This window comes from Lactuca sativa, chromosome 1, assembly GCF_002870075.4.
Source record: "Lactuca sativa cultivar Salinas chromosome 1, Lsat_Salinas_v11, whole genome shotgun sequence".
Lineage (NCBI taxonomy): Eukaryota > Viridiplantae > Streptophyta > Magnoliopsida > Asterales > Asteraceae > Lactuca > Lactuca sativa.
The window spans coordinates 100,178,097-100,201,394 of record NC_056623.2 but is presented as its reverse complement, the minus strand read 5'-3'; the positions used below and the strand labels follow the sequence as shown (position 1 = coordinate 100,201,394).

General features: G+C 37.7%; 2 protein-coding genes across 5 annotated transcripts; one reads left to right on the top strand and one right to left on the bottom strand.

Moving 5' to 3' along the window:
- The first annotated feature begins 16,528 nt into the window (after nucleotides 1-16,528).
- On the top strand, nucleotides 16,529-18,969 carry LOC111899403 (uncharacterized). Of its 4 annotated transcripts, none has more exons than XM_023895247.2 (8): nucleotides 16,529-16,682; nucleotides 17,088-17,347; nucleotides 17,421-17,568; nucleotides 17,691-17,882; nucleotides 17,956-18,084; nucleotides 18,193-18,362; nucleotides 18,454-18,584; nucleotides 18,710-18,969. In XM_023895247.2, the coding sequence occupies exons 2-8, from the start codon at nucleotides 17,119-17,121 to the stop codon at nucleotides 18,767-18,769; spliced, it is 1,059 nt and encodes a 352-aa protein (XP_023751015.1). In that variant the 5' UTR covers nucleotides 16,529-16,682; nucleotides 17,088-17,118; the 3' UTR covers nucleotides 18,770-18,969. The 4 variants fall into 4 exon arrangements, with proteins under 4 accessions (XP_023751015.1, XP_023751016.1, XP_023751018.1 ...); XM_023895248.2 differs by having other exon boundaries at nucleotides 16,535-16,682; nucleotides 17,106-17,347; XM_023895250.2 differs by having other exon boundaries at nucleotides 16,537-16,682; nucleotides 17,116-17,347.
- A 519-nt stretch (nucleotides 18,970-19,488) lies between these two features.
- Nucleotides 19,489-22,402, bottom strand: LOC111899402 (eukaryotic translation initiation factor 2 subunit gamma). The gene is made up of 9 exons (XM_023895246.3): nucleotides 22,233-22,402; nucleotides 21,917-22,093; nucleotides 21,712-21,773; nucleotides 21,213-21,325; nucleotides 21,022-21,124; nucleotides 20,723-20,950; nucleotides 20,421-20,639; nucleotides 20,097-20,357; nucleotides 19,489-20,008 (listed from the first exon to the last, which is right to left on the bottom strand). The coding sequence occupies exons 2-9, from the start codon at nucleotides 22,020-22,022 to the stop codon at nucleotides 19,706-19,708; spliced, it is 1,395 nt and encodes a 464-aa protein (XP_023751014.1). The 5' UTR covers nucleotides 22,023-22,093; nucleotides 22,233-22,402; the 3' UTR covers nucleotides 19,489-19,705.
- Nucleotides 22,403-23,298: the final 896 nt, after the last annotated feature.

Genomic DNA, 23,298 nt, shown 5'->3' with positions numbered 1-23,298 from the left:
ATACACCGAGGCTACATGTAATTAGGATGTTATAGACTCAGAATCTGTGATAATTTTGCCTTACCCCTATTCTGTGTGAATAAGGAATTAAGGTCACTTATTCGAAGGTCTATCCTGTTTAGATTACACATAGCTGGTATGCACTTCACAAATAGCGATGTAACTAATGAAGGTTTCCTAAATAATTATCTAGATAGTTCGTCTAATAATTATCCTTTTACCCTAAATTCTCGCATAGAAATCATAGCTGGACTCCATCCCCTTGACAACCAGTATCTTCCGAATGAAGTCATAGCTGGTTGGTTTGGAGAAGAACCAGAGAATGATCATCCTATCCCCTTGAATGATCACCATGACGAAGACCTTTCGTATGATGCTAACCCCGAACCAGAGGTTGAGAACCTACCCCAAACAGCTCCTTTCCAATTCTTAACCCTCTTCCGGCTTTTCATGGCCCGACCCTGAGTGAGTGGAATGCTTGGAAACAGGGAGCCAAGGACAAGATCAGTTTATGCTATTTGATGGTGACCGAAGCTTTTATGACTCAAGTAATGGAGGCTCAGCAGATAGAGTCTTGCCAACCTTGGTCCGCAGAAGGGCCCAGAATGAGATTCAAGGCAAGACAGCTCTACGTCAGATTTCAGAAGTAGTCGCCTATGCTAGAATGCATACCCTCTACACCATTCATCTAGCATATACTCACGAGAGATCGGAGAGAAACCATGAAACCCTGTTGCAAGCACTGGCGGAATCACGAGTTGAAGTCATAGGGCTCCGAGTACGCCATATGGTGTGCGAAAGACACCTACTTGACATGGAACGTCAATTGGTTGAACTAAGAGTTCACCAGAGGGATGACCGTCGCCCGTAGTAGACGCTTTACTTTATTTCCCTTATAAAAAGAAATCGTGTTTTTCTGTCTATGCCCGATGTGGTATTTTCTATGAAATTATCTTGTTCCGTAAGTACTTTAGTTAGGTCTTTATGCTGTCAGGAACTATCTTCTGCGGATATGATGTAAGACCTTTACAAGGTCATTTCCTGAATCTTTACATCGTGAATATCAAAGGTATTGACAGCCGGCTAACTTCTGTGTCATTCTTCATCCGAGTACTTTTATCTTACTTTCATTGGAGTCTATCTGAATCATACTTTAGTCAAGTCATTGGACTATGGTGATTTATCTCCAGAGGCATTTCCAAGTCTCTTTCAGTGGTTGGATCTTGTTATTCACCAACCCACGATACCTCAGTTCGAACGACAAACGTTTTGAGACCATTCTACGAACATACTTCCATTCTGTACTAAGACTGCATCATAGGGATGTAGGTCAAACCTTCACAAACATACTTTCATTCTTTAACCAGGACTGCATCATAGGGATGTAGGTCAAACTTTCGAGATCATACTCTTACTTTTTCATGAACAATCTAAGTACATCAGAGTCAACCAAAATCGCTCACAAATCCTTATCTTTCGTATTACAGAATCATGTCGTCATCCGGAAACAACCAGCCAAGCAACGAGACCTGTACTTTTCCTATGGACGCCGCTACCTTTCAAATGGCATTTACAGCTGCCGTAGTGGCTGCCGTAACCGCGGTCATTGCGCACCGTAGCGCTATCAACACGGTCGATACTGCTGATGGGAATGAAGTTCCCAATCGCGATATCCATCCAGGAAGTCACCAAACAGTAACAGTCACAGGCTCGCAAAGCCAGAAAGCAGAGAACAAGAAACGAAAGCGTCAAGCCCGGAAGGAACGCAAGAGAGCCCAAAAGCTGGCTATACAACATCAGCAAGTGGAAACCCCTGCCGTTCCCGTACCGAGCAGGCCATATGAGGGAAAACTCCCGAAGTGTGATAAATGTAGTTTCCATCATCATGGGACTTGCCATGAGATGCAATGTTGCAATTGCCTAAACATAGGGCATCATGCTCATGACTGTGGAGCACCGAAACGACCCATCACTCAAGTCCCTTTCATCGAGACTAACCCTACGCACAAGTTGAGTTATAGCGCAGAACGATTTAAGAAGAAATTTTCAAGGTGGAGTAACGAGGAAGGCACTCGTGTCCACATAACATTGGCTAAGCACCGAAATCTCGTCGCCAAAGCTAGTACTAGCCAGTCATGCCACCAATGTGGTGAGACAGGGCACTTCAAGAGAGATTGCCCGATAACGCAGAATTCTGGCACAGATGGAAAGATTCTCAGGATCACAGCTGCAGGAGAGCCTGCTCAAGAACCACGTTAATGTAATTAAGGCGTTTCGTTGTAATAGACTTATAAACTACCTAGAACTAGTGCAACTAGAGTCTTACCTTTTCCGAGATCCTGTCTGTATAGGGAGTCTCGTGCTGCGTATACTTGTCTTTTGTAGTATATCTTATTCGCAACAATAGTCTTGTGGTAAATCTGAAAGTACTGTAACTCTTGCTCATGGTTGCACGGTTGTGTTTTGTCTGTAATCGTCTTATGTTTAATTCTAATGTCTTTAAAGTTTTTGTATGGTTCCGACATTATCATACAATCAGATTCCATTTTATCGACGCGAAAACAGCTTCATATGTACGTCCCTATCTTCTAGATCACTTTTCCAGCGAAGCCGTCATATCAGAACGCCGAAGTACTCATTCCAGGAGTACCTCTTAGTTATTTCCTTTCCGAAGAAATCCCCGAAGTGCTCATTCCAGGAGTACCTCTTAGTTATTTTCTTTCCAAAGAAATCCCCGAAGTACCACTTGTGCAGTACGTCAAGTTCAATCCAGGAATTCATACGGATGATCTATCACTGAGGAAGGTATACATAAGAGTGTTATATAATCAAGGTTCTACAGGTTTAGAATTAATGATTTCGCCTTAACTCTTTTCCTCCTTGGGATGTGAGGGTAAGGAAGAATCAGTTATTCGACTACCTTTTCAATATTAATTATATACGACTCGTATACACGAAATTGTGATCGTGAAGCCCAGTATGAATTCTAAAATGGACTTCAGGACGGAGAAACTGCCTAGGTATACGAGTAATCACATCGTCATGCGAACAAACTTAGAACCCAGTACAACTCCCGAAAACAGATCACCCTATAGTTTAAACACCCACGGAGATACAAGAACAGCACGAGCAACTTGGCGAACCACACAGAAATAGAATTAGAAGACTAGGTTTCTCACCCTAGAGAACCCCGGTCAGATTCTTCCAGAGATCGATGGATCGCATCGTATGTGCCTCGGATATCGAGGAATCCGTCAAGATTTTCATAGCAATCGTTATCTCTACCTCGCATAGACAAAAGGGTTGAGCAAACGTAAGGAAAGAAACTACTTCCAGGAATAGACCTGAGATCCGAATATCACCAGTTCGATGTGTTAGGGAAGGATGTCTGGGAGACTATCTTCCGAATTCGATGCGGACGCCTCGAGTCCGTAGTGATACCTTTCGGATAGGACCAGTACGCCCATGGTTTTCATGAGCTAAATGAATAGGGTTACGTCTTTCTTACTTGGATCAATTCGTCATTTCTCCATGAAATGACTTACTTATCCACCCTCGTAGTAAGAAGAAAGCCCATGAAAACATTTCCTACAAAGGAACCTTTAGCAAACTTCTCTAGGCACGAGATTTGGAAATTGAAGAGTCAAATTTCTAGGACACACTGTTAGTAATGTGGGAAATTTTGAGTACTCTTTCAATTTGTCAAAAACCATTGAGCATTTATCAACACCAGAGATGCCGACAGTTTTTCGCCAAATTCTAGGTCTTACCGACCTACCGCCTTAGTTCATTCAGAACTCCTCGCAAGCTTCAGAAACTCGTACGACTTTGACCCAGCGAGGGGTGGCCTTTGACTGGGAAGTTACGCAAGAAAAAGGAACCTTTGAGATTCCGAGTGAGTGACCAAGTTCTTCAGGATAACTCACTCGGAGAATGGCATGATACGCTTCGTAAAGCGTGGAAATCTAAATCCAATATAGTTAGGACCTCCGAAATTCTTATCAGAATCGGTCATGTGCCTCGCACAAACTAGACCTACTCCGCGAACTCAGTAACGTACTTTCTACTCTTCGCATCTCGATCGTGAAACCATACCTTTCCGTTAGGACTCTTACAAGTCCACTCGTCGAGATCCTCGCCTTCGTATTAGAACCGTAGTGACCCTCGACCGAGAGGTCAAGCGGACTAAGCAACGACGTCGCCAGTTAGTGAAGGTTCGTTGGGATACCAACCGAGAGCCCGAGTTCACTTAAGTGCGCTAGAACCAATCGATTAGGAAGTTTCCTTCTCACGTCTTGATCATTCGTGCATACTTCCTTGCCTAAATTCTAATTTCGGGACGAAATTCCCTTTAACAGGGGGATGATGTGACAACCCGAAATTTCTGTTCTAAATCAAACCACTTCAATCCAAGAGAAGTAGAGCAGTTGCAGTAAAAATTCAGACTTATGGAATAAGTTTGGCAGTTTTAGGGTTTTACACCTAAGGAGTTATTAGGAGAGTGGGTGCACTAGGATTTTGTGCAACACTGTAATTCCATTACTCTAGGTCATTAGAATCCATTCCGAGAATAGAAATATTTTCTGCCAAAAATCTCAGGACTATAAATAGAATTCTGAACCAAATTGGTTCATTATTTGATTTTCAATTAGAGAAAAGCCAAATACTCTCTCACGGATCTTCGGGTTTTCATCCCAGATTGTGAGTCTACTTCCCTAAATGTGTTTTAATACTTGTTATATGCTTTATAACATTGTTTACATGTCCAAAACACAAGATCCGGGAGTTTACCGCCCAAGAACGTTCTTGGGGAGTAAACTCCAAAATCAAGCCTAAAGGCCACCTAGTCCCATTTCCGTGTTAGGCATCTAACTAAGGACTTAGTGTATGATCATTAGAGGCTAGAAACAAATCAAAAGCAAGTAGTTTGAGGAGTTTACGGCCAAGGAACAACCTCTTGGGCCGTAAACTCCAAGTAAAGGGCACAAATGAGTGCCTAGTGTTCCTTTAGCCTTAGAACAAGAACCTAGAAGCCTTAAACTCATGATTTAGACCCACAAAACAATTAGAAACCAACTTTGGAAGGGAGTTTACGGCCAAGATGCTCCTTAGGCCGTAAACTCCAAGATTAAGTGCCAAAACCACTTCAAACTCTTCCTAAGGCTTAGTCTTCATTTTTGGCTAGTACCTTAATGTGTTTAGGACCTAGAAAAATCATGAAAAGCTCAAGTGTTGAAGAGTTTACGGCCAAGAGTATTTCTTGGGCCGTAAACTCCTTTAAAGGGGTCAAAGGACACCCTAGACACTTCCTTAGGCCAAGAGACTTTTAGGGCAAGTACCTAGATGAGTTTTGGGCTAGTTAAAATTCTTAGAACCTCATGTGTGAGGGAGTTTACGGCCCAAAGAGTTCTATGGCCGTAAACTCCATCAAATGGTTCCATTTAATGCCATAAACCTCCCTTGATCCAAGTATTGAAGCCTAGACTTGTTCCTAGAAATGTTAGAGACTTGAAAGGACAATAAGAACCCTCCCAAGGGAGTTTACGGCCGTAAACTCCAAGGGAAAAGGGTCTTTGGGCCGTAAACTCCCCAAAGGAGTCAATGTGGTGCCCAAACACTTGTATAGCCTTGAAACAATTCCCCTCTAAGGTTGTAGTACTTCTAAACTCCATTTCATGACTTGTTTGAGAGTTTACGGCCAGGAGCTTACTCCCCTGGGCCGTAAACTCTAATGAATATGGTCTTTTGACCTTCAACATCCATTAGGTGCATTGCACTTCTTTGTTGCAACCCATTAGCCTCCTAGCACTTGACCAAAAGTGTTGTCCTCGCGCTTAAATGTTATTACTTGTATAATTAGTGTTATAATCACTAATTATTTATATACATATGTTTCATATGTAATTAGGATCATTGTGTGTGTCTAAGTCTTCACTTGACACCAAGCACTTGTCCGATCCTTCCGTACGATAATAGCCCGTTCAATTCCAGTCACATACTGCAGGTGAGTTCATACCCCTTAACTAATGTTTTAAACTGTTTTAAATGTTTTATGGGGGGGATACAAGTAGAATCATGCTACTTTTTATGTCAATCACATGTGATTAGTAAGTAGGATTATATTACTTATTACATCAATCACATGTGATTAATATACAACATTCAAAAGATTTGGCTACTCATTAGCCGTTTTACCAAATAGTTTCCTTCAAATGATTTTTATAAACATTTTATATGATTTAAACTACTTATTACACAGTACATCTTACTCTGTACATTTCCTTTCAAACTTATTTACAACTGTGTTTCAAACGATGTTTTCCTTATACTCAAAACTGTTTTATCATACTTATGCCTTTAAATTGTTTTATAGATTGACATCAAGTCGATCTTACCTTAAAATAATATTTCTGTTTCAAATGTTTTACCAAACTTATTTATGCTTTCATATTATAAATTGCATGCCTCTATATGTATAGTTATATAAGAAATGTTTAAAAGACTTAGGAAGACTATCCACCCTATTTCCTTTTCGCGCCTTGAGATGTGGTCTGGTGGGACATTGGGTATTCGTCTGAAAGTCGTTTAAAGATTTGTTATATATCATGTGTACATATATAGTCATAAAAGGTCATTCCAATTCATCCTATGCCCTTGGGTAGCAAGGGTATACATCCACGTCCATACGTACCACGTAGATTACTAGTAAGCTACCATATGGGTAGTTCAGGAAGATACTAGAACCATTACTAGAACGCGATATCATACAATGAGTCAGTTCATTCATGAGTCAATACTTTCTAGAACATTACTGTACATTACATATACATCTATACTAGGACGAGAACATATACATCTATACTAGAACGTTTACATTACTATACTTGCTAGATAGAGAGAACACACATTACAGCTAGCACACATAGAACATTACAGTTCATTACAATCCTATACTTGTTAGAACAGTTCATTACATTACTATAGTTGCTAGAACAGTTCATTACATTACTATACTTGCTAGAACAGTTCATTACATTACAGCTAGAACAGTACATTACATTGCATATACGAGAATACGTTAATTATTGTTATTTAAATCGGAGCATGACTTAAAACCTCATGACTTGAGTTGCGGCCAGAGTCTCTTGAAGGGGGAGCGTTGAGTTTGCGTATAGATTCTATAATGGATTGACTATCCTACGCCTTGCTGCTAGCTACAGCGGGACCTGCAGGTCTGCGGGTGCCAAACGTCATACATTAATTTCAACCATTCTTATGTCGATGAAACCAATCCATAGTATGAGTTTGTGTATAGATCTATACTGGATTGACTATCCTACACCTTACTGCTAGCTACAGTGGGATCTGCAGATCTACGGGTGCCAAACGTCATTTCTTTATTACGACCATTCATTATGTCGTTGTTACTAGTCGATAGTATGGCGCAATTTATCACATAGTGCCTTTGCCCAAAATCCGGCCTGAGGTAATTAGTACGGTAGTAGCCCTTTTAGAGCTACGTTTTAGTACTACGTTAATTTTTCCAGTACATATTTTTAGTGATAACCTCACTTAAACGTAAATGTACAAACTATATTTTTGGATAATGATAGTTATACTTTGGAAAAATACTTACTCTTACAAGAGACACACACACAGAATAGTTAAGTCTTGGTAGAAGACTCCTTTGGTTACTAATAGGAATCATAGGGATTTCTAGGGATTTTCAAACATTTACAGTTGAGCTACAAACATTTTCATACTTATACGAGCTTTCTTTCATAGCAATGTCAAGTCTTAGTAATTATAAGTTTTTACAAATTAAGACACATTAATACTTATGATCTCACCAGCTTTATAGCTGATACTCGCTTTCAAAATTACTCGTATCCTCAGGTCATCATAGACAGGTACCGATGCAAGGAGAAAGGAAGATGGAGCTTATTCAAGACTTATCTTTCATTTTGATTTATGCTTTAGTGTTTATCAAAATTTGACAGAATACAATTGTATAATAATTATTTTATTAATGCAATGGATGATGTTGTTGCTTGTTTACTACTTTACACTGTTGTTGATATTATACATGACGTCCTCCGCCCTAGAACGTTTCCGCCGTTCTTGGTTTTGGGGTGTGACAATAAGGTTCGATTACACCTTTCTGCCACACCATTCAATTGTGGTGTCCTAGGTGGCGTCAATTGTGAAACTATTCCACACTCCTTGAGATAATCATGGAATTCAAGACTTAGGTAGTCTCCTCCTCGATCGGATCGAAGCATCTTGATTTTCCTGTCCAATTGATTCTCCACTTCATTATTGAACTCTTTGAACTTTTCAAAGGTTTCTGACTTTTGCTTGATTAAATAGATATACCCATATCTACTATAATCATCGGTAAAAGTCATATAGAAGCGATTCCCATCCTTCGTGGTTGATCTAAACGGTCCACATACATCGGTATGTATTAGGTCCAATAGACCCTCACCCCTCTCGCACGTACTCGTGAAGGGTGATTTAGTCATCTTTCCAAGCAAACAAGACTCACACGTGTCATCTTCCCTAAGGTCGAATGACTCCAACACTCCATCCTTTTGGAGTTGGGCTATGTATTTCTTGTTGACATGTCCAAGACGACAATGCCACAAGGATGCTCTATCCATATTATTGGAAGAATCTATGTTCAAAACATCATTTCCTAAGTTATCAACAATCATAACAGTTTCATAAATTCCATTACATGGTATAGCTTCAAAATAAAAGACACCATTTAGATAAGCCGAAATAGAACCATTCTCATTATTAAAAGAAAATCTAAATCCTTGTTTATATAAACCATGAAATGAAATGATGTTTCTAGCCATTTCTGGCGAATAGCAACAATTGTTCAAATCTAAACATAAATTGTTCCTAAGCACTAAAGAATACACTCCAATCTTGGTCATAGGCGACGATCTTCTGTTCCCCATGATTAGATTGATCCTTCCTTGCTCCACATCCCTACTTCTTCTTAGTCCCTGCACATTAGAACAAATGTGGTAACCACAACCGGTATCAAGAACCCAAGAAATAGCATGATTAGAATCGTTAGATTTAATAGTGTATATACATGCGAAAGACGGCTTGATCTTTCCTTCCTTGATGGCTTGCAGGTACTCTGGGCAGCTTCTCTTCCAATGTCCTATCTTATGGCAGTGGTGACACTCTACCTCCTTAGGGTTAGGGCAGGGCTAAGCAGGATCAACTTTGGTCCCACTAGAAGAGGCACCATCTCGGGCTTTCACCTTGCGATAGTTCTTAGACGAAGCCTTCCTCTTCTTTCCCTTTCCTTGACCAATAGCCAAGACAGGAGCAGCGGGTGGATTGGGAGTTGGTGCAACAGACTTGTCTTTGAAGTTGCTCTCAGCGACCCTCAAAAGACCTTGGAGTTTGCTTAGGGTGACCTCCTCTTTGTTCATGTGGTAGGTCATCCTAAATTGATTGTACATCGGAGGCAAAGAGTGAAGCACCATGTCGATCGCCAAGTCTTCCCCAAAGTCAACATTTAACTTGCGAAAGACGATCAACATACCTCTGCATATTTTGCAGGTGCACGGTAAGAGATTCTCCATGACCCATCTTAGCGGAAATCATGTTAGTGAAAATCTCATAACGCTCTTGTCTCGCGTTTTGGTGGTATCTCTCCAATAAGTGTTGATGCATTTCCTACGGGTACATGTCCTCATAGGACTTTTGGAATTTGGAGTTCATGGTGGCTATCATGATGCAATGTACCTTCGTTGCATCGCGCTCATGAGTTTCAAAAGCGGTCATTTCAGCCGGAGTAGCGATTTCAGGGTTGATTTTCTCGAGCTTCTCATTGAGGACATACTCCTTATCCTCATAGCGAGCAATGGTGCGAATGTACCTTATCCATTCACTAAAGTTCGTTCCATCGAAAATGACCTTTTGGCAAAGGCTCATCAATGTGAAGGAACTAGCAGCAGCGTTGTTTGCGTTCGACATCTACAATTAGAAAGGACAAAGATAGATTAGAATATGAATCCCTAATTATCACCCAATAAGAAAAATTAGGGCTAGGATCCAACAACAATATTTACATATTTAGAAAAGGGATGTCGTAATCTAACATGCAAATAAATTGAAGGTAAGTGAATGACGATTCACTAATTCTCCACCACAAAAACATAACTTTAAGTCCTAAATGTATTGAGAATTCCTAGGTTCGGATGAGATTCATTGAAACTATTCAATGGCATGTTTAAAACTCGATATGTCCCTCTTGTTTGTGATTGGGATACCGAGGATCACAAAGCGGGTGTGAATTACCATGAAAATTCACATGGTGCCTTCATTGTAACGATCACCTATTCGATGTGCCGGTAAACCACACACGCTTCATCGAACTATGATAAACAATGAATCACCCTTTTCCACCTTTGCTTAGAACCAATTAGTGTGCCGGTAAACCACACACGCTCCACTAACTTCTTAGAAAGGGTGAAAAGTGTAATTTCATGGGATTGCATCAATTCACTTTTCCTAAAGTAACTAAGATTGGGAAATTTTAAAAAATGTGCAGTTACTTTGTATTACATATTATACTTTTAATGAGATTGCCCTATCCTACCTGTTCGGCTAACGACCCTCCACCGATCAAGCAAGCGGTGGGTGTGAGTGTACACCCATTAAGCGCCATTTTATAGGCCGCAACCTTATACCCACCTTATAGATCGGCTTCGTGAATGAGGCCTACTAACGGTAAGACTAGCATATTTAGTCATACATATATATATATATATATATATATATATATATATATATATATATATATATATATTATTCTTGTAATATTATATTAGTATAGGGTTGTATTTTAAACCTTTTAAAATCTAGGGTTTGAAATTTAAATTGTCTAAATTAAAACTTTTAATCACAAAATATAAATTTGAAAACTTGAGGACAAGTTTTAAACATTTAAAAACATGGAGGATCAAATAACAAATCATTTTAATTAACAATTAATTCCCTAATTATCTATATTTGATTTATTCAATATTTCATGCAAGATAATTATCAAATTAATCAAAATAATTAATTAATTATCATATAAGGAAATTAAATATTTTATTAGTTGATAAATATCTTTAATTAGATCAAGATTATAGTCATATATATCAAAAAATCGGATTAGGGTTGATCTAATATGATTAAGGTAAGTTTCCATAAGATAATCATGAAGAAATCCCGAATCTGGCCATTCCTGACGCTTGGACTCGCCGAGTGCACCAAGGGACTCGCCGAGTCAGGCCAACTCGCCGAGTCCACTATGGGACTCGCCAAGTCCATGACTCAGAAACACAAAAATTGAATTTTGCAGTTAAGTTTCAAACAAACAAGCAACAATTTAATAGAAACCAAGCTAGGCTCTGATACCACTGATGGGTTTTAGCCATAAGAACTTTCCTATGTGCGCATGCAAAACCCTAATGCTTGGATCTAGGCTTTCTAATTAAACATGCTTTGAATCCAAGACTTCTAATGACTAATTATGTGTAATAACAATACTAAATCAGATCTAGAATCATACCTTTGAATCTCTTGTTTGATCTTGTTGTCTTAGAGCTCTAGAGTCACAATTGTCACTCCTCTAATGGCTTACAAACACCAAATAGCAAGGAGGATGATTTGGGAGAGAGGAGAGGGGAGGGAATTCGGCTAGGGGTTCTCTACTTTAGATGAAGTGCCGATTTCCCTTTGCCATAGGGTCTATTTATACTTGTAGACTCCTTAAGGGTTACAGCTTAAACCCTAGTTGGATAATCTTCTCTTAAAGCAATCCAAATCCATTCCTTAGATAGCCTTGGACGATTTTAAGCTATCCCTAGCTTCTAGAATTCGTCCAACCCCTATCCAATATGGATTTACAGTCTAAAGTTTAACTATCAAACAATTGACAGTTTATACCCTCTTATTTAATTAATCTCTTTAAGTCACCAAATTAATACCAATTAATTTATGACTTATATTAATCAAATAACAATATCATTATTCTTTATATTATTCTCATAATATATTAATAATATTTATTCTCTCTTAATAAACCATCCTATCAAGTTGCTATGGTGAAGGCAACCCAAAAGGACCATGCACAATCGGGTCAAATACTTGCCTAATATAGTTGCAGCCTTAGACACTATTCCAACAGTTACATCAATAGTCCAGGAATAATGACTTTAGACCTTTCACACATGGGGGGATCAACCCATCCGATGAAGCGACAAGCAGAATCCTTCAAAAAGGGGAAAATAACAAATATTATTTGATTACAAATCAAAATGGGTGCAAAAAAATTTCTTTACCTTTTGAGGGCAAGCATAGAAACGTCTGCCTGGGTTCTTCGGTGTCCATGAGCATTTAACAACAACAAACTTACCACAAAAATAGAGAACCATTGTGTGATTAACTGACAAGACGACCGTTAACAAAGAGAGATGAGAGAAGGAAGAACAACTTGAAAGTTGCAGAACAACGTTTGGGGAAGAACTTCAACGTTGGGGAAGAACGTTGGGGAAGTCTTTATATATTATTTCAGGAATTGTAAAAATGGTCCCTCAAGTAAAAAGACATTTATGCCCTCGTGTGCAATGCACGTGAGGGGTTTAATAACCACAAACAAATGGCTGTTAACCCTAGGGACTTGTTCCACAAACAAACCTTTCAATAAGGACCAGAAATCCAATTTTTAAAAGGTTTGGACCATATCCACAAAAAATGACAAACCACAGGGACCATTTTTGCATTTTTGTCGAAATTTAACTAGGAAATCGAAGTAATCCCGGAGATCACGACCTCTCAACAACACATCTCGGTTTTAAAACATCAATATTTATCTATGTTATGTTGTTAAAATAATACAACTAATAAAAATAACATATACAATCTGACTATAAATGTGATATGACTGTATAGACAGTTATCAGCTTGGTAGTTTCAATTTACCTCATATGTGCACAAAAATATGTAGGTTTATATATTTATACAAGTTTTAGAACTTGTATCTTAGGCTCATACATGTGCTTGTGTACACTATACTAAGTTTTACCAACTGTTTAAACAAGTATCGTACACTTTTAATTGTATGTCTATCAAATATACTTGTCGTTTATCCGTTTACCCGTATCTGCGGTTGTTAAGTACAAACTTGGCAGATAACTTTATCCATATATCTGTATGTAGGTTTATCCGTTATCCATATAACTTTGTCGCTATAAACTTTAACTAGATTTCATTATCTAGAAACCACAGTTTAGTCTTATCTTTATCAAACATTTCCAAACACGGTTTTACTTACGACAAAGGCATTACTTTTTTGATCTTTTAAAAGTATTATTATTTTCAGAAAACTTGTGACACTCACCAACCTTTGTGTTGACCCTCAAACTTACATGTATTCTCAGAAAATCATTACACAAGCGTTCAGACAGAAGATTGATTACAGAATACAGACGCCCTAGCTATCTAGTTTTTGTTATCTGTTTACCTGTTTAAGACAACTACTGTATTATTATTATATGTAAGAACCATGTATTCAAACTTAATGATGGAATACAAATATTGTTTTGTTTATCTTTGTACTTGTGCTATATATTCAATTTATCTAAGATCCATGAACTTAGTCGCACTCCCGGTATGTTCTGCCTTGCCCGGGGGTGTGACAATAACTCCAATATGTATAATTCATTCCATCTAGACGAGTACTAATTGACTGAAGGGAATCATCATTTCCAGTGATGTTGGCAATGAATAAATAACTACGACAATAGATAAGCAATCTGAGAATGAGAAGAACAACAAACCAACGAAAGCAATGAATCGAATAGCAAGAGATCAAATAGCAACACCGAACTAACAGCAACAGCAAGCGAGTACCAACAAACAAATAAACATCAGCAACGAAGAAGCATCAAACAGATTGAAAACGAAACGACTATAGTAACCCTAGAAATTTTCGATCTGCGTCATAAATGACTGCTACAAAGTCTTCTAATAATGTATCAAACCTCCGTTATAATACCATGATAATATTATCATATGATTATGATAAAGAGAAATTAGAATGTTCTCAATGAAAAACATAAAGGCTACAAAAAATAAACCGGAGAATAAACATAAATTTTGCATTGACCATGTTTGCAGATATATACTTCGCATGATTTTGCCAAACACAGGGACCATTTTTGTCAAGCATAGGGACCATTTTTGCAATTTTCATAATTTTTCATATGGACACACCAACTTGAAGCCTCTTCTGAACTTGGTCAGAAGTTGTGTGTCCATAAAGGCTACAAAAAGTAAACCAATCATTTACTACCTTGAAGCCTCTTCTGAACTTGGTCTTGAATGCTTCGAAGGGGTACTATAGGGTTAGACTCGACCATGTCTAAGATTTCTGCAGATATATACTTCGCAGTGCAAGCCCTAAGTTTTCTAGTTTGAACACAAGTATGTTTGTCCAGTAAAGTTTTCACATACCAATAATCACTATCTTTTGACCTTGAAGTTTGTAGTGACCAAGAACAATTCACTTCATTGCCCTTACCTACCCCACTTGCATTTACATTAGGTACATTACCTTTACGCACAACCCTAATCCTTGTTTTGTCATTTTTCTTGAAGCCAAGATTCCTTCTAGTCTCAATGGCAAGTTTGTTGACTTTGTCCTTAATTTCCTTTTTACTTTTATACTTTTGACCCACTTGAAAAGTAACTGCATGGACTTCACCAAGAGAGCACTTCTTCTCTTTCACCGTCTGTTTTAATATTGCTTTCCTCCTTTCATCATCAGTATCTTCACCTAATGAATCCCATTCATCATTATCAATTACTTCAACATCTCCATGATATTCCATATCAACATCTTCCTTTTCAGTCTCAACACCCTTTCCTCTGTCAACATATTCAACATCTACATCAACATTCATATAGAAATCACTCATGTCCACCTCAATATCACTTACATAATTTTCTTCATCTTCAAGAAAGTCATTATCTTCCTCACTCCCTTCACTACCCCCTTCACTACCTCCTTCACCAAGTCCTTCACAAACTCCCTCACTTTCAAATTGAACTTCACCTAGTCCTGTGCCAAGTTCTACACCAACTCCCATACTTTGATCATTACCATCATTAAAAGTATATTGATCAAAGAAAGGATCAAAGTCTTCAAATTGAAATGGTTGGTCATCAAAGGTATCAAACACTCTTGTATTTACATCTTGGTCACCAAGATTTGCACCTTGATCATTAACTTATGTATCTTGATCACCAACAGGTGCACCTTGATCACTAATATTTGCACTTTCATAACCAATTTCAACATGTGCATCTTGTTCACCAACAGTTGCAGTGTGTTCCAAGTTGAAACACAATTTCTTACTACATGATTGACTCCCTTCAACTAATCTCAATCTCCTATTTGAATTGTATTCGGGTGTCTCATACCATACCAAACATAATTCAAGATTTGGGACATCTTCCTGGTTTTGATTTACTGGATGCAAATCAACCACTGATGAATTCGATTTTGGTATGGGCACATCATCTGCTATTTCCTCAATTATGACCCTAGGTATAACTCTTGGAGACATAAAGTATGTAAGTAACTTAGTTTCATTATGTTCAGTGTATACCTTGATGATCTTATGATGTTCAATGCATTGTGCAAGACTAAGTACATCAACATCATTCCCTAGAGCTCTAAGACCAAACTCCAAATCTCCATTTGGCAATTAATAGTGGTAGTAAATGACTGGTGGTACCTCATAACCAAGCTTCAACATCACCTCGTCCAACTCATGCACAGAGAATTCATCCATGTCTACCAAGTCAACGTGGTCTAATTTTCCTTCAATGTAGCTTATCCCTGGGAATTTTGTGAACCTTCCTCCATGATGGAGCTCAATAGTGAACATCGTGGGATATCCTTCTGTAAAAATCATGAACCAAACCAAAAAAAACATTACTTTATATGGATTGTAAAAGAATTTTTTTTTTGTTTCAAAGAAATATGTAAGAAACAGAGTACGTTACCGTATATTCGGATTGCATCAAAACACTGATTTCTTGGCCTGATTTCCCACATTTGGAGCATACTCGTGGATTCGAACTTACGATTGAAGTTGATGATCAAATGCAGGATTTCAAGGAACGATTAGGGTTTTCGATCAACAAAGTGGGTTTAGTGGGTAGAGTGAAGGGTTATTAACTGTGTATATCATTCAATATGGCGGTAATCGATGATATAGAGGTGGAAAAACGAAAATACCCTGTCTATATTACAGGTAACAGAGCATATGGACGGAAGTTAGTGTGAGGGACCAAAAACAATGGAAAAATCCAATTTTGAACCAATGGTGCGTCAAGCTTTCGTTTTAGACCAAAGTCGCATAATTTTGCCAAACACAGGGACCATTTTTGCAATTTTGTCTCCCTTTTATTAATAGTAAAATTATCTATTCGCGAATCACAAAGATTTTATAGAACAAGACACACTCAAAATAAACCGCTTTCAAGAACATCAAAATGGTCAGTTTGCAGCGGCAGAAATTATAACGAAGAAAAGAACCCGCCAAGATCGACGAACAAGTGAAGACTCTTAAGAAATTACTACTATTTATCTGGTACACTTTCTCCCTATTTTTCAATTCACATCCACATGTATTCATGATTTCATGTCGACTGAAAGATTGAAGTGTAGTTGCTCATCCGATCAATGTTTGGTTTAATAATCGTTGTTGGTAGATGTTGGAAACTCGAAAGTGTAGCCAATTGTTTTCCAATTTGGTATCTAATTTTATTAAGTTCAAAATAATGATGTATTTGGTCATCAATAAACTATAATTTCTTAGTCTCTCTTGGTCGTTAGTGTTTGGGCTTTTCGCCATCCAGATTCTCTTATGGCGAGCAGTTAGAAAATTTCATGATAATTAACATAAAATAGTAGTAGGGCTGTTTCACGCTCTAGGTGAGACAATTTCGTCATGTTCCTGTTTGTAATCCGAGTATATTTTATGAAAATCATGAAGATTTGAGCCAGGGTTTAGTGTGTAGTAGCTGATGAAAGCGATGAAACGGGAGAGAAATGGGGGAATATGGGATTTTGAGCTTGGTATTGCTCCGGCGAGCGGCGGTGAGGATCTGATTCTCGGATTGGACGGCGGGACTACTTCGACGGTGTGTATATGCATGCCTGTGTTCCCTTTCAACGACGGCAGTCTTCCGCCCGACCCTCCTCCGGTCCTAGCTCGTGCTATCGCTGGCTGCTCCAATCATAACAGCGTCGGAGGTACTACTTTCTCTCTTTATCTCTCTCTCTCTCTCTCTCAACACCTTCTGCATCTATAACTTGTACTTGACAGAAACCGCTGCAAGGGAGACGCTAGAACATGTTATGGCGGAGGCTCTTTCAAAGTCAGGTTCTACCAGATCTTCAGTTCGAGCAGTTTGTTTAGCTGTATCAGGAGTTAATCATCCAACAGACCAGGAAAGAATCTTAAATTGGCTTAGGTTTGGTGTTTAATTTCCCCTTACATCAATCCATCATCTTCATCCATCTTTCCAAATGCAAAACCTTCTTAATTAGACTCGATGTTTGATGTTTCTTCATTCTTTCTTCTTCATCTACACAGAGAGATATTCCCGAATGATGTTAGATGTTTTGTCCACAATGATGCTGTAGCTGCCATGGCTAGTGGAACAATGGGAAAGCTTCATGGCTGTGTATTAATTGCTGGAACAGGGACAATTACTTATGGGTATACTGAAGATGGAAGAGAAGCTCGAGCTGCTGGTGCGGGACCCGTATTAGGTGATTGGGGAAGGTAGTTTTGAAAAACTTAGCTATTTCTTGCATTTAACCCTACTTTTGTTAAGATGTATCTTATGTACATGTAGTGGATATGGTATAGCTGCAATGGCATTGACATCAGTAATAAGGGCTTATGATGGCCGGGGCCCACAAACAAAGCTTACATCCAGCATCCTGCAAGAACTCAAACTCTCTTCACCAGATGAACTAATTGGGTATATGTTTCTTGAATCTTTATATGATAAAGATAGAATCTTGTGGTTTTAGGAAACGTCTAATCTTCTATTATGATGTTATTACTGATAAACTTGATTTGAATATAGGTGGACGTATGCTGACTCATCATGGGCCCGAATTGCAGCTTTGGTCCCTGTTGTGGTATCTTGTGCAGAAGGAGGTGATGAAGTTGCAAATGGGATATTACTTGATGCAGTTCAAGAATTGGCTGAAAGTGTCAAAGCAGTTGTTTCAAGACTCGGGTTGTGTGGTGAAGGTGTATTTTGCAAACCCCAAAAGTTAAAATGAATTTTATTTTAATAATGTAAAGAGATAAAGATGTAAGATTTATATGAGTTGTTTGGCAGATGGAAAGGACACGTGTCCTCTTGTGATGGTTGGAGGTGTTCTTGAAGCCAATAGGAAGTGGGATATTGGAAAAGAAGTAATTAATCGTGTTTCCAAGGAGTTCCCAAGGATACATCCAATTAGGCCAAAGGTAATTACTTTTTCTATTAAGTCGTTTTTTTATGCATTAAGTCAAAAAGTTTCCCTTTTTCTGATTAAGTGTTGTATACATAAAGACTGTTTCTTTTTTGGACTGAATAAACTGTCTGAAATTAGGTGGAGCCTGCGGTTGGAGCAGCTTTGCTTGCATGGAATTTTCTAAAGGAAGAATCATAGCGTTGACAAGCTAGAAATAAAGAAAAATAAGTTGACCATTATTGATGCAAGAGTGATTTTTTAATTGTATAGTAGTGATAAAAGAACACAAGATTTTTTTTTTCTGTATTGATCAATTATTTGTATCATGCTTTGATGTTACCAGAATAACTAGGAGCTATGTCCCATTTAAATGAAGCACCACCTGTTTTTTCATGTCATTCGAAATGTGGCATATATCTTGTATGTTTGTTTTCTATAACTTTTTGATATTATATTGGCTGAATATAAGCAATAGATTTTTCATTAATGAGCAACACTTCGCTTCTCAGGTGCTTTCACTTTACTAAAAAACATAAGAATTTTTGTAGTGTAAAATGCATCCAATATTTACATGATTGCAAGAAAATGGTACATGGACATTTTACGATAAAATTAACAGAATCAAATAATAATAATTCTAGACGTTAGGATGTACAAATGCAACAAAATGAAACCATGATTCCAATGAAACGTTTCCTCAAGTAAGAAATATACAATTTTGACTAAAGTAAATGGACAAGATTTATTGTCTTCCCTTATTGTTACAAGTCATAACAGCATATAACGTTTATAATCATTTTTAACACTAGTTGTGAAAAGCAATTTCAAATTTTTTGGACATATGATGTATCAAGCCAACCTCAACCAAACCAATATAAAAAATTTGCGGTTTTCGTCATTTAGTAAAAAGAAAAATATAAGCAAAGGAAAAGGCACAACCATGTCTTATGATCCCCCCTTCAAACACCAAGCAAAGTTTTGTGTATCAAAAGTCAAAACAATTCAAATCACAAATTCTACCCAAAAAAAAAAAAAAAAACTAAACCAGATAATAGATGATAACAAGAATCAAGTAGTAGTAATGTAGTAGAAACAGCAACAGGCAAAACTGGAGAGCAATTCGAAAATGTGTTTTTAGATTGGGGAAGGTGGGATTTCAAGAGTAAGACCCGCTTGAATCTGTCCCCAACCAATCAACCGCCAATGCTTCTCCACTCGCCTACTCAGCGCAATCTTCTCACCTTTACTCGTACACACCGGTGACGTCAGCTGCAGTTTCGCCAGGTCATTCTTAACCGCCAACACACGGGCCCCAGTCGACATGGACCCGATATTAAGCATCAGTATTTCCGCCTTTGCCAGCTTGGACACCTTCCCTTGCCTCTCTGTTCCTTTCGTCTTCACACCCAACAACCTCCTCAACAGAAAAAAGTTCACCTGTTCAAAATCACACATTCCACTTTCCATCACTTTTTCACTCCATTATTATTATCAAAAAACTCATTTTTCTACTAAATTTATTTACCTCAAGTTCAACATAAACATCGGGCAGAGACCCGACTTCTCCAAGAACCTGCCCGACGAGCCGGTCAGCACGGGTCAGCATAGGGTCCATCGTGGTCCCCACTCCGATAAGCCCTCCAGGAACAGCAAACTGAAGCTCATTCTGCTCTGCATATAGTGAAACAATTCTAGAATATATAGGAGTGCACTTGATGTTCCCACTTTCATCTTTCACAACAATCCCTGGGCGAACTTCAATGAACTGGTTTACCTTCAACACACCCTGTACAATAACACATTTACATTTTTGGTCCCTGGAGTTTTTAAAAAAAAAAAAGTCACAAACCTTGAGGATACTTCCACCAGCAACACCACCTCTAATCTCATCAACTTCAGATCCAGGCTTATTAACATCAAAAGACCGAATCACAATCATATTTGGAGGTGAAATGAAGTTTCTCTCTGGAATTGGGATTCTCTTTATGATGTATTCACACACAACATCGATGTTATACTTGAGTTGAGCAGAAACTGGAATCACTGGTGCTCCATCAGCAACAGTTCCCTGGAGTTATAAATTTTAATCCAAGAGTAGAAAGTGACAAGTTATAATAATAATATAATATCCACATTAAACACTAAAATGACCTGGATGAATTTCTGGATTGCCTCGTGTTGATTAATGGCTACGTTTTCTTGAATTAAATCAACCTTGTTTTGAAGGATTATGATATGCTGGAGCCTCATGATTTCAACAGCAGCTAAATGTTCAGAGGTTTGAGGTTGAGGACAGCTTTCGTTTGCAGCTATGAGAAGTAATGCTCCATCCATGATTGCAGCTCCATTAAGCATTGTAGCCATGAGAATATCGTGTCCCTATGAAAATAATTGTCATTATATACATTTCAAAAGATTTAGCATTATCTGAATTATGATGGAATACTTACAGGGCAATCAACAAATGACACATGCCTCATCAATGTCATCTTGCTGTTTTCAAATCCAGGAACATCACATTGAGGGCTGTCTTCTTTCCCACTTCCATATGCCCTGTGAAAAATTTGGATGCATCTTTAATGACATACAATGTTATAGTAAATGCCAAGAAACAACATTAATGATTTGCTTGTAATCTTACTTGTAACACATAGGTCGAGGACACCTGTCATCTTCACATTTGTAGATCTTTGCATTGGCATACCCAAGTTTGATAGTGATGTTACGTTCCAACTCATTTTTAAAACGAACAGTCTGGATATGAATGAAAACGACATTAGAGAACCTTCTTTAGAAAATATGCAAAGAGAATAAACATGAAAAAGACATTCATCAAGTAACTGAATTCACTGGTTTTCTAGTTACAACTTACAACTAGAAGTGAGTGAAAATTCAATCTCATACCAAGGGGATGAATTTGGGAACATGTTGACTACTTTTAGAAAGAAATAATGATAAAGAGATGGCATAAAACTAACAACTTAGTGTACTAATCCTTGCTCCATTCATATGCTTCTATATACATCAAGGAAGTGTTAAAGAGAAGAGATCATTTCATAGAAGGTATCAAGGTATTGTTTCACTTCCTACACTAGTGGTATGATAATTAGTTCAAAGCAGACTGGAAAATAAGTACGGACCTGCACACCAGATATTGCTTTCACAACTGTTGATTTGCCATGAGCCACATGACCAATAGTACCTGTTGAAAGAGACAGAAAAAACTAGTTAAGGCAATGTAAGGTATTTAGGCGATCGATGAAATCTCCAGAGTTGGAAAAGGAATAGGATTATAACATGAGCAGATCGGAGAAACAAACATTCAAGAAAATCTAAGTAGTTTACCAATATTAATCGTAGCCTGGCGAGAAATGACCTCCGGTGAGAGCGGATGTAGTTTCGTCACATCCAGCTTGCTCAAATCCTGCTCCATTAAACCTTTTCGAGACATTTTCACTGTTCTTCAAGGACTTTTCAGTATTCAGCCTCACAAAGTGTAGAAACCCTAAGTTAACACCTCGCCTGCATCAAATATCAACTATCAGAGGCTCTCCTTAGCGGTCACATACAGAGAAACACATACAACGCAATTCTCGTGGAAACTTAACGAATTTCGAACCTGCTTTTAGAGAAATCGAAAATTGTTGAAGCGAGAACTAACCTTTGAGTGAGGAAACACCGAATCGAGGAGACGTTGGAGAGATTCTCCGATCCTTAGACGATTGGTGTTGGTGGTGGCTAAGGCGATAATATTGAGCAGTAACGTTGCTAGGGTTTCAGGGTTCTACAGCAAAGTAGAAATTAGAAAAGCAGCATTGACGTCGCACATGACATACTTGGGAACCCCGTTTTATATGTCCATTGGAATATACCAAATTGAAAAAGAAAAAAATAGCAACCTACTTTTTGTGATATATATTTTATTTTTGGATTAAATATAAAATTATATAAACAAAATATTATTTAAAGTATTTATAAGTTTATTTCAATTTGACACCGGTATAAACATTTTTAGGTGTTTGGATTTATTTATTTTTTGCTTCTTCATATGATACATACAGGTAATAATGTTTGGGATTTGATTATTTAACTCAACAATCGTTTTTTTATAAAAGTTATTATTAGATTATGTCGTGATAAAATTGAGTTAAAAAAAATATTTTGATTAACTTATGTGGTGTCAAAAGTTATAGATTGATAAGTCATTTAGAAAAGATGTTCAAATTAGCTTATAGTCATTTTATAGTTATTTTAGATGAATAAGTAATAAGCATTTTAAAAAAAATCATATTTTATAACTTATTCAAAATGACTTTTTGAAAGGTAAAAAAACCCTTTTGAAAAGTGTTTATCAATTTGCCAAATACTTTTTAAGGCTTATCTATTTTTTGAATAAATAGGAAGTGACTTCTATGTTTGATTTACCGTGTATATATTCTTATCATTGTCTCATCCCATCATAATGGTGGATGATTGCTTTGATTTTGGTCTCATCCTATTTAAATTCTTCACCTCATGATTTCTACTTGATGACTTCGAAGATATGGTAAAAAAAACATGAATTTTCTCAACAGATCCGGATACTCTAATCGGATTTTAGCTTTAAATCATATCAATGTGAAAAATGAAATTAGAAAATGGAGAGCCGGCAAGAAACGTATAAACATTAAAGACATAAATAAAATGTTGAAGCAAATTAATGATGTTGCATTAATGGCAAAAGATCG

Bases quoted from the DNA above. Each gene is read 5' to 3' on its own strand.
- LOC111899402 (XM_023895246.3), bottom strand. From the start codon at position 22,022: ATGTCTCGAAAAGGTTTAATGGAGCAGGATTTGAGCAAGCTGGATGTG. The intron at 20,951-21,021 runs GTAAGTATTCCA...TTATTTTCATAG, and splicing joins TGTCATTTGTTGATTGCCCT to GGACACGATATTCTCATGGC. The intron at 20,640-20,722 runs GTCATTTTAGTG...TTATAACTCCAG, and splicing joins CAATCCAGAAATTCATCCAG to GGAACTGTTGCTGATGGAGC.
- LOC111899403 (XM_023895247.2), top strand. From the start codon at position 17,119: ATGAAAGCGATGAAACGGGAGAGAAATGGGGGAATATGGGATTTTGAG. The intron at 18,085-18,192 runs GTATATGTTTCT...ATTTGAATATAG, and splicing joins TCACCAGATGAACTAATTGG to GTGGACGTATGCTGACTCAT. The intron at 18,363-18,453 runs GTGTATTTTGCA...GTTGTTTGGCAG, and splicing joins ACTCGGGTTGTGTGGTGAAG to ATGGAAAGGACACGTGTCCT.